We start from the raw sequence: 16,622 nt of genomic DNA on the forward strand, positions 1-16,622 counted from the left end.
TGTGCAGTTTTTAATAAATGGATTCAAATTGGTTATTTCTGGAAGGTGAAGTGAGGCAAATAAAAAAAAAACATTCTTGAGCTGGGCAAAAAAACTTGTAGGTAATCTAGTAGAAATATATGTGTCCCATGTTTAACTTTAACCAGTAAACATTGTCTTATTAGGTTGGTGCAACTACAATTTCATATACCTTATACCATATACACTATTTGCTACATTGTGGTACACAGCATCTACTTACTTTGGGCTCATTAGGTTTTTCCACAGTGGGGCCTCCCTGCAAAAACAAATATATGTAAATAAATAAATAGTATATCTCTGAATGATAAACCTCTTGCCTGTTGGCCCTCTTCAACTTCAAACCCAAGTGTGTCACCCAGGTCACTGACAGCCAGCGCTGTAGATTTAATTATCTATGCCAGGCAAGATGTTAAACATTGAAAATGAAACAGTATAGGCTAGAAAAAATACAGGGGTACAGAAATGGGGGAAAGGGAGATTAAAAGAAATAAAAGACTGATGAATATTACACAAGAAACTTAAAGAACTACTTCATATAAAATACAAGGTTCACAAAATCATATTTAAAAGGTCCCTAACATAATGTGACATTATAAGTACAAAACCATGAAAAACCTTATGGTCAGGGTCACAAGGTGCAATTTACCAGAGCACTTTTGCAATTCACATTCATTTTCTGTTGTTTTTGGTTTCTGAGATATTTGCATGTTTAGATTACTAATAGCAGGCTTTTGGTTCAAGGGTAACCCAAGAGTTAATTAAATACAGAAAGAGCATAGACGGTGCATAGGCAGAGTCTCTGACACTCTGGGCCTTCAAAACGGTTGAGCTGAAGCCTGTGTAGCAGGTACTATCCAAGAAACCACTCAAAATAGAAAATGAATGCAAATTACAAAAGTGCTCAGAGGACCACTCTGCAAGTTTATATCAATTTATTTTGGGGGTTTATATCCCCTTTAAGTAAAAATGTCTGATGTGAACTGGGAATCACTGACTATTGGCAAATCTCTGGCCCAGGCCTCTCCTGTGTAGTGTTTAGTCATCCAAAAACCACATAACTCCCCCATTGTAATGGCTATACATTATCAAGACATTCTATTTTCCCACCTTTTAGCTAGGCCCAATTTGGTTAGCGTAGAGAGGCCTACTACAAGTCTAACTTCCCATTTCAAAAAAAATCATTCCTGCAAATTTTTACAGTTGCAGTTGATCTCCCTTTTCCAGTTATTGTCGATGTACTGTATTTAGTTCTATACCAGTGAAATAGTAACATATACATATATATGAATGTTAAAGGTAGCTCATTATTGAAAAGCAATTAAGTTTAAAGGAACAGTAACACCAAAAAATAAAAGAGCTTTAAAGTAATAAAAATATAATGTACTGTTGCCCTGCACTGGTAAAAATTGTGTGTTTTCTACAGAAACACTACTATAGTTTATATAAATAAGCTGCTGTATAGTCATGGGGACAGCCATTTCAGCTCAAAAAAAGCAGAAAAGGCATACGTTCCAAAGAAGATAACAGATAAGCTCTGTAGAATATAATGGTGTTTTATCTGTTATCTGCTATGTAACCTGTGCCTTTTACCCTTTGAATGGCTGACCCCATGGGTACACAGCATCTTTGTTTATATAAACTACAGCAGGGTTCCTGAGGCAAATACCCAACTTTCAATAGTGCAGGGCAACAGTACATAATATTGTAATTACTTTTAAACACTTTTGTTTATTGGTGTTACTATTGTGATGTGTATAGCAAACTTACAATACGTGCAGATTCAAGGGAGCATACTTGAGGATCCTCTGCCCCCCAGGATGTCCTGTTGGGATAACCACCAGGTTCCAGAATGTAGGGGTCACCTTGAAATAATGGCTTGCTAAATACAAGCCACCTAATAAAAACAGAAAAAACGTGCATGTAGTGATATTTTTCATAACACAACATTTATTTTCTTCCTTGTTTCACTGCAATCCCCCCCAAATACCATTTTCTCTTACATGCCACAGTGCACAATGATGGATTCTGTTTTGATTGCCCCACCATATTCACTCATATCAGGTGCAGCTCCTTCAATTTGTACTTTCTCTCCTTCCCCATTTGGCTTCAAAAACAGACTAATTCTGGGGACCCGAAAATCCTGAACAGTATAGGAAACAGGGAGAGTGTTAACATGAAGAAATAAGGTTCTATTGTTTATCTGCTTATATTTTTTTCCACTCACCCTAACAACAAGGCGCAGGGATCCAACCCAAAATGCTGATGTTAATTGAGGCTCTAGGTTTGAGTCAGTCTGCCCTAGCCATGGACACTTTAGTTCGGCATCACCTTCTAAAAGCATAACACGCCTACCATGGAACCTTGGCTCTTCATACAGGATCCATCTAGATGTGGACATTGATTGTTATGATCATCATATAATAATATGCAAAATAGTAAAATAGTAAAATATTTCTCAGTGCTTAGCAGTCAGCTGTAAATATACTGGTGTTACAATACCACTACTATATTTACTACTACAATGCACTGAGATAGCTGCGTACACACCAATAATACAACTAAAAAATAAATGTATTGGTTCAAAAATAAAGTTTTAAAAGGTAAAGGGAACAGTGTAATATAGTAACAAAAACTATACCATAAAAACCATAGCAGAATGCCTTTAAGATCTACAGTTAGTATAGATATTTGTATATAAATAGTTTATATATGTGTGCGTATATAAAGGTTGGTTTAAGTCTATATTTGTACACTGGGGTTCTAGTGTATGACCACAAAAAAATACTATTGCCTATTTTCATTAGGCCATTGGGCTGCTTGTTTCTTACACTAGCAACAGACCGAATGTCTAAGGACATATAAAAGGCATCCAATTTGATCCTCATGGTCAAATATAGAAAAATGTTTGGTTTGACTTAAAGTGACAGTGCAGGAGTAAATAAGTACATTTGATTATCATCTGTTTAGAAAAATATACACAAAGAAACAGTTAATCCTGGGGAATCTCCGTAGAGTAACATCTACACAGAAATGTAAGACCTATTAAGAGACAGGAATGCTGAATGGAAAATGTAAAAATTCAAATTAAGGTCTGATTTTTCATCATTAATGGCTGAGTGCTAGCAGAGTTCAAATGGCACGCAATGTGTAACAGCTTCACACTTACCCCCCTCGGATAACCCGTATCGATATGGTTTCCTGAAGTTCCCATTCACTTGTGTCACTCACATTTCCATAAATTTCATAGTACTTCCCACTGAACCCTGATTCTGAAAACAGTTGAACCTATAACATGAAAACAAAAGCATGTGAGCAAGTTGTTTGCATAACCTGTTTTGTAAAACTAGTGTTTTACCTTATGTGGGCCAGAGCAAAATGTGCAAATACTTTGCTTAAAATTACCAGCACAGTTCAGAACCCTCTTTAGATCTTGTTTCTTCCTGCGCTTCCCTGTGGTGCATTCCACCACAGGCGAGCGTAAGAAGAAATGTATTGCACTCTATATAGGGCAGTACTTACACAGGCGCATGTAAGTGTCAAATGCAGGTGGAATGCAGCATGTGTTATTATCACATGGATTTGTCACATAAGTCCTTTAAAACTTGGACATGTATTAAATCCATATATTGCACATTAATGATGGCATGCACTTAAATGATACTGGTACTGATTAGCCATGCAGGGTGCAAATCAATGCGGTAAGTTAGATATGTATATATATACTCTACCTTCCCTGGTCTGGGGTTCACTTTGCCATGTTCTTTCTTGGTATGTTGCTAAATGAGTGGCCAGAAAAACAAATACTGTTAGTTGTAATGCACTGCCAACCAGCAGTATATATACATAACTGATAATAATTGCTAAAATAAATAACTGTTATAACTAAAGAGCAATATTTTATGCCTGTTGCAGCTGAATATTTATAACAAAAATACCTCCTAGTAAAGGCAGATCAGTTCCATGCCTAAAATGCACTGTTAATTCTTTACAACATTTATATATAAATCCCATGCAAATTCTAAAGCCCATAATAATTAAGCCATTGGTAGTTGCATGTAATTATGAACCCAAATAAATATAACATTATATTCTATTAAAAAAATTCTACAAAAATGTGAATTAATAGGCTCTTCGATTATTTTAAACCAATGCACGTTATGTCTGTAGACATATGCATTTACCAATTCCAAATTCTATTCCATATACTGTACAGCTATGTGTACAGTAAGTAGGTGGGATGAAGGGCAACTATTACATATATTACAGCAGGCAGCACACATAGAATTTTCCTTGCAGGCTGCAGGTTTCACTTGTGTCAACAGGCAATAAGCAGCAGTTAACTGTAAGATTGTTTGGGAGTGCACCCAATGAATGACAACACCAGCCAGGAAATACCTGCACAGTAATAAGGACTTGAGAACACAGTCCACCATAGAAGTGGTAGCAGAGAGGGGACACAATACAAGACATAACAAAGAATTAAGAATAAATAAGCAAAATACCATCTTGCCTTAATAATCAAGTACAGATGAGCATTGGCACTCTATAAATGGGAATTTACAAGCTGCAAATTACAGGTGCTAGTTAATATTTAGGCCTCATAAATGTAATACAGAGGTTATAGTAAATCAACTAACAGTGATCCTTGTATTAGGAATTCTATAAATGGCTTACTAAGAATCATTTCTATTTTAGAACACAGTAAGGGTTGTTGAATACTTTATATTTTCAGTAACTGGCACTGGGAACAGTCCAGAAAAAGCAGATTACTGACAGTCAGTTGATTAGGCTCTATGTAAAGGCAGAGCAAAGGAGACAGAGGGGATTGTTTACAACCCTAGGTGATTTACACAAGTGCAGTTAACAATGGCCAGTTAGTTTTGTTTAGGCTACTACATGTTAGATCTCATTGTACTATTATTAACTGCACTGACATTTGGGGGCATATTTATGAGCATTCGTATCCAAAAACGATGCAGGAGTTCCTAAACTCTTGTGTGGTTTCTTTATCCGAATAGCATGATTCGTGGAAAATCGTGTTTTTCTTTTCCCCCACCAAAAAATAAAAAGCTTGGCACCTAAAACCTGCCAAGCTTTTTATTTTTTTGGTCAGGGAAAAGAAAAACCCAATTTCTATGAATCGGACTATACAGATGAAGAAACCATGCAAAAGTTTGGGAACTCCCACATGGTTTTGGGATATGAATACTAGAGCCTGAAGGCTCGAGTGTTTATAAATGTCCCCCCTATAGTGACTTTTTTGTGATAGGGGTATGATTGCTAAGGGGCCTGGTAGTTTAATAGTGAATAGTAGTATTTATATCTATTTGGTATATTTACTGTACACCAAACAGGACAGGATGTTTCTTCAATAATTGTTTTCAACAACAACATTGTTTTCAACAATAAAATCAATGTCTTGGAAATTAAATAGGCAACTGGGTAGGGTGTTGTATTACAGTGTTGCAGGTCAGTAGAAATTATGCCCTACTTGGCATCAGCTCAAACACCACAACACTATGTACAGCTGTATAATTAGGCTAGAAAATTACTCATGGCAAAGTATTTGTTCAGAGATTATTATAGTTTACCTTTAGTTAACAATACATACTAAAAATAAACATCCATCAGTATTAAGAGTGCAAACCTTACAAAACAACATTAACCAAAAAGAAAATGCTAGAATGAATTTTACCCAGATATCAGTGGAAGGTTTAAAATGAGATACAGTCCTTATGTTTGACTTGCATGGGAGTTCTCTGGATACCAGAGGGGGCACAGAATCCACAGTATCCTCATGTTTTGGAGAGCTATGGGTTCCAGTGACTGGATGGTTTGGACTTTTTGTTGTTCTAAAAACAGCCACATTAGACAACTGGTTGCTTCTAGCTTCGGTATGCACCAAGTCTGACATGGTTTCTACCTCTTCTCTATTAACACTTAAAGGCTCTTTTTTAGGTTTAACATAACTGCTTAAAAGTAAACTACTTTTCAGCCTAGAAAATGATTTTTCCTGTATCTGTTCATTTTTTCTCTCTTGCCTGTCAGACAACAACAGAGATCCAATGATCGATCCTTGCCGTTGACTGAGGTTTTGGGTAATCAAGGACTTATAAGATGCAGTCCTTTCAGCTTCTTCTTCAGAATGTTTCTTCATCATTTCAAGTGGGGAGGAGATTTGTAGTGGCTTGTCCAAGTCCTTCTCCCAGGAGTACTTTTTTTCACACTGCTCCAAATTCGGTATTGCTTTTGTTTCTGGACTTATCTCCAGATCATCATTTTTGACTTGTGGGGGACTATTGCTATCAATGTGATCACTATTTGGGGAACACACATCCTCTTTGATGGGGGGAAGAGTGGCATACATAGATAATGCAGAATGTCGTGGCTGTCTTGGTACTCTCTGATATTTCATAAATTCAGGCATCTCTAGGTGTCGAAGTGTGTTAATCCACATCTCCATATCTTTAGAAGACTCCTCCTCAATCTGCAAATTGTACTGATCCTCTGTATACTCTGTTGTAATGTCATTCTTGACATGCACCGTGCTGTTAACCTGAGAGTCTTTCACAACATGAACTGATTGTTCTGGTAAGTTTGTGAGCACTTCTGGCATTGAAGGTATTACTAATCTGTCATTCTTATGTCCATGGACGTCAGAAGACATTTTGTTCTCTATAGCTCTGTGACCTGTAGTTTGGGCATCTGCCTCCTGCTCACTCTCATCATACAATTTTGAACTTATCTCTGAAAAGATCTGTCCAGGATGAGACAGGATACCAATAAATGAACTAGGGTTTTCATTTTCAACTTTTTGTACTTCTTGTGTCAACAAGTTTCTATTGTTGGTAACATTGTCACATTCCTCAGCACATCCAGCATCTTGCATGTCATTTTCAATTGTTGGTAAGTAGTTTTCATTGTGGTGTTCCACCTCAGGTTTTATAGTTATAAAATTTACTTGCTCACCAGTGATTTCTGTTTGTTGATCCTCGGTAGGCACAATACTGGTTCTATCATTAGACTGATTTATTAAAGTTTCTCCTTGATCTGTGCCAGCTGGTTCATATATGTTGTGTTCTACAGATGCTTTATTAAAGAATGCAGAAAAGATAACATTTTGAGAATGGTTTGATTGGTCTTTTATATCTTTATCAGTAAAGTTGATTACTTGCTCAGCTTGGACCATCTTTGAAGATAAAATATCAGTGAGACTTGAAAAATGGTCTTCATGAGCTACAGGTGTATCCCTACTTGTTTTTTCATTAGTATCTTCTACTGATTTCCCCATACCCAATCTGTAATTTTGCATGTCCACAACATGCTCCACAGTGTCTTCATCTTCTAAGCCGCTATCATTTTCTTCTGGGTTCTCCTCTAAGTCCTCATCTATCACATTTTCAGATGGGTCTATCATATCTCTAGGCTTCTGCATCAAATATTCTTTAGACTGAATAAAGGCATGTTCTTCTGATACATCCACTGAAGATATGAAATCAAACATCTGGTCTTTTTTACCATCACCTTCCCAGTTAATGATATGTTCATCTGATTCCTTCTTTAAGTTCACAGAATCTGTTGCATTGTCTGCCTGGTTTACCAGCTGTTCAAGTTTCTGTAACCTATCTGTAATTGCCTGGTGATTAGCCTGTTCCCCTGGAGCCTCCTTTGTGGATATGTAAACTAACACATCACCTTCCTGGTCTATAGCTAATGGGCCGCTCATATTTTCTACTTGGTTCTCCACTGAAGGCGTAATATCAATATTATGTATTTTGTCATTTGTCACATCCAATTCTTCCAAATATTTCCCCCCTTGGTCATATGCATGTTCCACTATTATCTCCTTTGAATGTATGTGAAAAAACAGTTCCCCAGCTTGGTGTGTTTTATCATCATCATTCACATCAATGTTGCTGTCTGCTCGATCTTCTTTTTCTGACATAATATCTATTTCACTATTAGTATAAATGTGGATAAGTTCTTTACTTGGTTGACTTTTAGCTTGCTGTAGATATTCTTCGTTTGATGGGGTAAACACTAGTGTATCTTGAGTTAAACATGTTACAGTATCTATTCCATCTTCAGTCTGGTCTACTAATTCTTTGCGTTTCTGTAGAAAATCTGCATTTGTCTGGTCATTATCCTGTTCCACAAATGCCTCCTTTGTATGTACGTAGAAAACATCACTGTCCTGGTCTACAGCTAATAGATCACCTGCTTGCTCCTTCAATGAAGGCGCAATATCAATGATATTAATATTGTCATTTGCCATATTCGTTTTTTTCAAATCTCTCTCCCTGGGGCCATATGCATGGAGAGTTTTATCTACATCGCTGATGTCACTGTCACTTTCTGCTGTGTCTTCATTTGCTGAAGTGATATCTATTTTACTATCACTATGCATGCAGATTAACTCTTCACTTTGTTGAATTGAAGCTTGTTTTGGAGATGCTTCTTTTAAAGCAAATGCTAGTGCATCTTGAGTTAAACATGTCACTTTTTCTCTGTCATATTCATCTGTCAAAATTTTATAAACTGGTTTGCCATTTGCGACTACAGATGAACTCCCATCTACATTTTGGCTGGCATTTGAATCTCTGGTTTTGTCCTCAATTAGAACTACATACTGATCCACAGATGCCTGTTCAGTTCTTTCTTTGATTCCTGAGTCATAACTTGTTATCATATGCTCCTGCATTGTACCTTCATTGCCTGCTGGTTGCTGAGTTGTAGACCTAAGAACCAACCCAATTCCATCAGCAGCTGTCCCATCCTTGGTTTCTTTTCTCTTTTCTCCTGAGTGGTAAGCTTGGCTATCTTCTGTTGAAATAAAAAATATTAGTTCTCCATCCTGTTCAGTCACATTTGCAGTTTTGTATTCTGTTCCTTCTGGATGAGAAATGATTACATTTCCAGCTTCGGTCCAGACTTCTGAAATTGGCTTGTTTTGTGCTTTTTGCTCTGATTCATCTTCTGTCGATGTATAAACCATCTGAGCTTTAGCTTTGTGCCACCCTTTATCATTCATATTATCAATGTTAATGTTCTCTAGTACTATGGATGTAGGCCAATGACTACTATATGCTGGAATATCCCATGTAAATGATGTTGTTTCAGAATTTCCAAAATTGTCAACAAAGTCTGCTGCCTCAGTTTTTGTTTCTTCCAGAGGATTAAGATCATTTCTGATTGTAGCTGGTTCTGTGGCTGATACAGCAATAGGACAATTCTGGCTTGCATTTTGTTCTGCACTCTTGTATACATTTGCAGTTACTAATGTATTAGTATAATTTAAAATTACTGGCTGATCTGATGGTACGTTCTGCATATTAAGTATATGGTCTGATGCCACAAGGTTATCCACTTCTTTATCATTTTCTGTTATATGACTTTTCACTGTGTCAGAGATATTACTTTGCTCATAGCAGTCATCTGATACTCCTATAATAATTGAATTGCTCTTTGCAGGAACACTTTGGTAATCAGTAGACTTAAGAGACTCTGTCTGCTCCCAAGATATTATTTCAAGGTCCTGCACAGGGCTTTCTTGTCTTAGTATGACTTCTTCACTACTACCTGCGTCTTTTAGCTGTCTTTCAGAAAGTGTGTAAGGATTCTCAAATTGTGCTTTGCTAGTTATATGTGGATTTGTGATTAGGACATTATTATTTATTTCTGAATCTTTATGCATTTCTCCACTAGCTTCTTCTGCTGTTTTTGCTGAAAATGAATCTGTAACATAGTTTTTGTAGCCATCTTTATCAGATGTGAAGGTAAATTTATCTGGGCTCTTGGTTAATACAGGTTTAGCAGCATCCATATTATTTACATCTGTCTGGGCATGAAGTGGTCTCGGTGACTGACACCTAAGGTTCTCCTTTTTCCAACCTTTTGGTGATGTGAGAAAAATTGACATAGTACTTGACTTATCTGGTGGAGGCGTAGGTGTCCTGTGGTGAACATGGAGATCTTTGAGCGGTAATATTGTATGTTTATGTTTGATCCCTTTAAGTTTTACATCCCTGTCACGTAAATGGATCATTTCTTTTTCTGAAACCGATCTACTGTTAATTTCCTCAGGGCTGTCCCAAGCCTGTGCTGCATTGACAGAATCTTTCCTGGCCAAATCAGATAATAAGTCATTAAGCCTTTTTTTCTTTAACGATGGTTTAGGGGGATTGAAAACTTGAGAGTATATTGGTTTGTGAAGTTCACTGAACTCATGTTGAGTTACAGTATATTTGTTTTCCCTTACGGAACTGTGTGAATTTGATTTCACAGTTTCCAAATTGTGGACAAAATCTTCTTTTGTGCTGTTACTCTCAAACACTTTCCTCATATCCATAACATGTCCCACATAAGATTTTGGTAGTGTTAAGCCCGTAAACTCTGTTCTGACATGAGCTGGAAAGGATTCTCTATCCCTATTGGTTGGTACTCTTGATACTTCATTATTACTTAGTACCATTCTGGAAGGCTGAGCCCTCCCTGGGCTGGGGCTACATTCATTATCGAGACTGCACTTCTGTTCCATTTTGGAAGGCTGGGATGTATGACATTCAGGTGTCTGCTTACAGACCAGAAGATGCTGTTCTTCATCCCCTGCCAAACTGATATCCCTGCAGAAAGAAAAATACTAAATTAATCAAGTACAAAATAAAATGTTTTTATTTTTTAATCAGAACTGTGCAGTAAACCAGTTAAAACTTTAAAAAGACTATGGGGTTGATTTATCATGTCAATTTTAGCAAGCTTGGCAAATCAGTACCAACATTACTTAACTTAATTTTTTTGCTTGAATGATTTGAGTGTAGAAAATAATTGTCCAAATCCTTTCTCCACACATGTAATTTGCATTGGGGAGCAAGCATTCCGATGGCTGATAGTGTGATCACTACTGTGCCATTACATTTATATGCTTAAAGCAGTCACACACATTGTTACAAACTGACACTTAGGTTTGAATAGGTTCATTTGTTAGTTTTCCTGACTGTCAAGAAAATATTTCTGAACAAATAGTTTAGATAAATGATAAAGGAGATTAAACTGCTGAAAATCACAAACTGCTGGCGAACAGGGTTGGACTGGGGGTGTGTAGGCCCAATGGGGCTGCCACCCAAGGGGCCCACACCCTCCCCTGCAGGGGCCCCCACCACCTGGACATGCTCCTTCTCAGAACCCCCTGCTGCACATACACACCCCCAGAGCGCACATAAGTTGATGCAATCGGGGTTGGGAGGTCAGCTGGGATCAGGTCTGGGCCAGGGCTCACCGGGTTTTTTTCCAGTTTCCCGCCGGCTCAGTCCGACCCTGCTGGCAAATACCAAAGAACTACCCCTAACCTGTGTAGGGAATCCATTTAGCATAAATCCCATTTACTTTGCCAGAACAAGCTATCAGTAACTGTTAGTAAATGCACAAGTTCATCTGTTTTTTGTAGTTGGGGTTAGGATAAGTAGTTATGTATAAAGTTTGTGCAATTGGCAAAGCTGGGAGGGAGTGGCTGATTATCAGAAATCACAGGTCAGGGCAAGTCGATAAACAGGAACCTGTTTGGGTTTGTCACACCAAAAAATGAAAGTGTGTTTATGTTTTGTATATCAAAAGAGCATAAGTCTGTGAAAAGGTGCCTGGTTTACTAAAAAAGAAAATACAAAGGGTAGGGAAGAACAGTTTAAAGCACTTTTTTCCTGGAAGGGGTGTTAAAGCAATACTGCCAGTGGGGATTTTACAAATGCCCAATTTTTACAGATAAAAATGCCTGATCGTCTAGCCTGGACTCACAAGTGTATTACTGTTACTAAAGTGTTGAATGTACCTTCCTGCTATAGTCTTGGGACAATAAGGATAGAGGGTCACATGGGATTAAGACATACATCACTTTTGGGGCTGACACAAACTCTCCCACTACTTCTACAACAGTTAAACAGCCATCCTTCAGGTAGGTACCTACTAAAAAAAGGTTAAATCACATCATATATTTTTTAGACTGTCTTTCTATGACAGTGCCGCCTACCCTCTGCTCCAAAAATTATTTTTGGTCAGAGAAGGACTAAAATTGTTGTGTGACATTGGTAGGCTTTAAAAACCTATGAAAGTTTAACGGGAAAAAATTCTGTGACTCAGATTAGGCACTATCCCATGACATTATGGATAGTTAACAGCTATAAATATATAGTATATATATATAATATATAAGTAAGACTGTGCAGGCAAGTTGTGATGCGCTGAGCTGAGTGACCTAGGTAATTTGTAAGTCAGTTTCTCATTACGCCTTTCAGTCATTTCAGAAGAATCACTTCTTCTATTCGTCATCACAAACCAGTCTGTCAGTTTTTTGGGGAGGTGGAATCCACAGTGAAATTCTACATTAAAAGGAACACCTGCAGACTTCACTGTTATGGTCCTTTCCCTTTTAGACATTGTACATTTTTCAGCTGCCAAGCTAACAACGATTGTAATACAACAAAGTATTCACAATTTACAGCATAACACATTAAACTGCTTGAACTGTGCACTGCCACACCAAAACATCAAGACCCTAGGCTAGAGAGCAAAAATGGCTGTGAGTTGTAAGTAAACACACATTGCACTATTATCCTAAAACATATAACACAGGGGTAGTTCAGCTGCACCTCAGATTTTCTTCCCCAGCAAAGAGTGTTAATCCTTACCTAATATACTGGGGGGGGGAGGGGGAGAATAAATATGTTTATTATTTGTTGTCCCTATTCCCTATTTTTACATATAGCTTCCCATTATGGAAATATGCAGTTATGAATGCAACATTTTAAATACTGCACTCCCTATGAGATTACAGTAACACAACAGTAAAAAGTTCACAAACTGTGGCTTATAAAACTGTTAACAAGTAACCAGGAGACATAAATACTTATGCTGACCTTGGAAATGAACATTTATAAATCTACTGGTAGTTTCATATAGTATTTACCATGAACCTTATACTAGTGGTAGAGATCCCACCTAACCCTCAGCTGTTGATCTGCTCACCTACCTCAGCTTGTGCTGATCAGTGTCAGCAATACACCATACCAAAACATTCATACACTCAAAAAGTTTAGCCAAATTCCCCATTTGCCAGTCTCTCTCTTCTCTTTCATCTGTTACAGTTTTGACACACTGATATTTCTTTTCTAAAGTGTGTGTTTGACAGAAATTGTCCACTTAGCTAGTGCCCACTCACCAAAAGCATTTAGCTCATTCAGTATTTCCAGCATTGTTATATATAAAAAACCTAGTGGAATAATTAGCGTGGGGAACTCCTATCCCTCCCATGAACTCTTATCCTATTATATAGTGACTTCCCCAAACACTGGACTTTGTATCTCTGTCAGTGGGTTGCAGACACCTGCAGAATACAGAGTCCAAACCTTGCACAGCAGCCAAGCCCTGGATACAATGTAAGCAGGAAAATGACCTTTATATATAAAGGAGGAAGTATGTATTTTATGTAGGTATATATTTTCTTTTGAAGTAGTCATGTATAGCACATAAAATCCATACTATAGTCCATTCATCTTTTAACACAAGAGTATAACAAATAGGAGAAGTAATTTCAGTCATCAGTTTTCTTCTGCATCTGCGTCTTTCTCTCTAATTCTACACAGGTACGCTATAATATTTTCTTATGTTACATTTCAATAATCAACATGACTTTGTATCCACTTTTATCATAATACGGCAGGACTGTTAAAGAAATGTTGGTTTAAGTCAAGCTAAAATAACATACACAGCCTGTTCCTCATTTGAACAGATTGCCTGCCCATAGTTGTAAATCCATTGATTCTTTTTTATCTTTCACCTGAATTTATGTTCCCCACACAGGTTTGTTATTTCTAGCTAACTGTAGGTATTCTAGTCCTCCTTCCCAGCAATGTCCTTTCCTTACCTGTCCAGATGTGCCCTCACGCCGGTATCTCCTCCCCTCTTCTGCTTAGAGATCTTTTCCTCCTCCAGGTTTGTATATTTCTTAGGCTGCTCTGTGTGTGCTTGAGCTGTCAGTGCTGCAGTATCCGCCCTATCATGGCCACATGCCTGGCATTCCAATGAAGGTGACGGGTTAAGATCTGGTCCTGCAAGTTCCTCCCCTATTAATATGGCCTCTCCCAACTCAGACACATCTGTTTCATCCATATGTCCTTCTTTTTTCATGATTATGATGATTTCATAACGGACTTTGTGTGTACCCGGAGTTGCCTGGGTTGTAAACTGATCCTTGCCATGGAGCTTTGGAGATACTGTTGAAGATACAGTGGAGGCTGCAGTCACATTCTGCACCAATAAGTCTACTTGGACACCTGGATACAGTGGGTTTAGTTGAGGGGTATCTTGCTCTTCATTTTGGTAAAGGCATTTGGGATGTTTTTGGGAGTACTGATTTTGCTCTGGGGATATTTCTTTCTGACGGGGGGATGGAGGGGCCGAATTGGCCTGCTCTTGGTTCATTCTAACTTGTAAAGTGTTGTAAGTCAATTCACTGTGAAGACTTGTGCTGCATTTTTCTTCCTCACATTCTTTGTGTTCTTTCGAAACTGGTGATGGCTGTGACTTATGATAATATGGCATATACTCCTTGAGTATACTCTGTGCCCAATATGGGAGGATTGCCTCCTCATTCTCTTCCTCCTCCTTTTCATTTGAAGCAATAAAGGACTGCAGCTGAGCATTTGTATCCCCAGTATCCACTTCGTTGGAGCAATAACTGACAGTCCCATCAGCAGGACAATCAAAAGATGTTGACATTTCTACATTTCCTGTCATGCTCCGATTGTCCTTGGGAGAAAAATCGGAACTTTCCAATGTTGGGTCAGCAAATAAAGCATCATCCTTCAGATCGCTCACACTATCCACAGGTCTGTCTAGCTGACTCAGGGAACAGTGAGTGTCCACAGGGGTGGACTCAGGGGAAAGCAAACCACTGCCACCTAAGACACTGGACTTCTTCTTGCGCCAGGTCAGACTTCCAAACCGCTGCAGAAAGCCTGAGGCTGGCAAATTCATCTCGGAGGAACTAAGTGATCGGGTCTGGGGGATAGAAAAGTGAGAGAAATTACAGGAAAAGGAAAGATAAAGAGTTGGAAAAAGATTAAAAGAGCAAGCAGAAATTAAAATTTAGAAAATTTATACATTTATGAATGTTAAAGAAAAACTAAAGGAAAAAAGAGGATCAGGAGAGATGACAGGTGACAATAGAGAGAAGAGAGGAAATGGTATTGATATACTAACATGGATAAATGTTACATTGCAGTTAACCAAAGCAACTAGATTGTTGCCTTTATTTTTAACTTGTGCTAGACTGATTAAAACTACTTAATTGCTGCTAGTTGCTATTGCTAACTGCACTTGTGATTAAAAATTTATGTTAGTACATTAGCTTCAGGATTTAAAAAGTAAGGTAATAGAGAAATAAGGAATACAATACAGGATTATTTAGAATGACAGCTGTAGAGCATGGTAATTTACTAAAGTCATCAAGGTGCAAACATTGGGCAAATTACTATAAAATAGCATCATGTATCCAGATTTAAGTAAATGGTCCATACCACTTATTTCTTTAAGGGTGTTATTAGCATGTTATCATTTTATCAGTACCCTTTTTTTCTGGTTCAGCACCATGCAGACTTTAGAAAATAACCTACAGTATATTTGCAAATGTTAAGTACTCATGCAGTTCCCAGAAATCACAGCAGAGTGCACCCTACTTATGGACAATGAATAATCATTGCCCTACTATGCTTCTTCAGTTCCGTATTAACTCTCTATGTAGGCTGGCTCCATTTGTAGGTCACTTCTATATTCCCTAGAAATGCGTTCCAGGATATATTTCAGCAAACTGGGTTGTACAAAAAGACAGAATCATGCAAGAACTTATCTCTTGAATGGTAACATTGTTTTAAAAGTAGATGATTGTTGTCCTGATGACATGATTTTGTTATCCTTGTGTCTTCTTTTCCTAAAGGAGCATTGTTTTCAAAAACAAAACCTTCTATTTGTAACTGTAAAAAATATTTCATGTTTAGTAAACAAAATAGTTTTTTCGGTTTACCGTAATGTACCAAAAAGTTATGGTCGCTGTTGTGCTTTCCTGGGAAAATATATACTAAAATTGTCTAAAGCTGGCCAAACATTTAAAGATTCACTTATTTGGGAGGTCACCTCCCTTTCCCTGGTATGCCCATCTTAAGGTGGGTGATATCTGGCCAATCCAATCTTTTGGCCCTTAGATCACAATGGTGGTAAATGCAAGCAGTTAGGTCAAGGACTGAATCAACTAGCCAATGCAGTCTGCATCCGAATAAGATTTTGAAACCTGCCTGATCAATATCTAGTGATTTCCAGGCAGATGTTGGTTGGGCAGGCCTATCTGAAGGCCCAATACATAGGCTAAAGCAACGCGGCCAAGATAAGAAAGTTTGGCTAAATAAATGAAACATTTATATGGCAGCTTGAGATTATGATATTTTAAGACAACTAGATATATTATTTAATAGAAAACTGCCCTGGGCAAATGAGATGCACATAAAGAAAGAGTTCAGGGATGATAATAAGTGCCATGATGCAGAAGCTTACTCTACCAC

General features: G+C 37.8%; 1 protein-coding gene across 1 annotated transcript in view; it reads right to left on the minus strand.

The window, feature by feature from the left end:
- The window catches only part of crybg2 (crystallin beta-gamma domain containing 2), a 50,533-nt gene that overhangs the window by 11,610 nt on the left and 22,301 nt on the right, over positions 1-16,622 (minus strand). Inside the window, exons 3-10 of the mRNA XM_002934656.5 lie at positions 13,934-15,069; positions 5,717-10,643; positions 3,750-3,797; positions 3,188-3,306; positions 2,246-2,405; positions 2,022-2,161; positions 1,789-1,915; positions 242-277 (exon numbers count right to left, since the gene is read on the minus strand). Coding sequence (XP_002934702.2) covers positions 242-277; positions 1,789-1,915; positions 2,022-2,161; positions 2,246-2,405; positions 3,188-3,306; positions 3,750-3,797; positions 5,717-10,643; positions 13,934-15,069 — 6,693 coding nt within the window. The remainder of the gene's footprint in view (positions 1-241; positions 278-1,788; positions 1,916-2,021; positions 2,162-2,245; positions 2,406-3,187; positions 3,307-3,749; positions 3,798-5,716; positions 10,644-13,933; positions 15,070-16,622) is intronic.

The sequence above is a fragment of the Xenopus tropicalis genome, chromosome 2, assembly GCF_000004195.4.
Source record: "Xenopus tropicalis strain Nigerian chromosome 2, UCB_Xtro_10.0, whole genome shotgun sequence".
Classification (NCBI taxonomy): Eukaryota; Metazoa; Chordata; class Amphibia; order Anura; family Pipidae; genus Xenopus; species Xenopus tropicalis.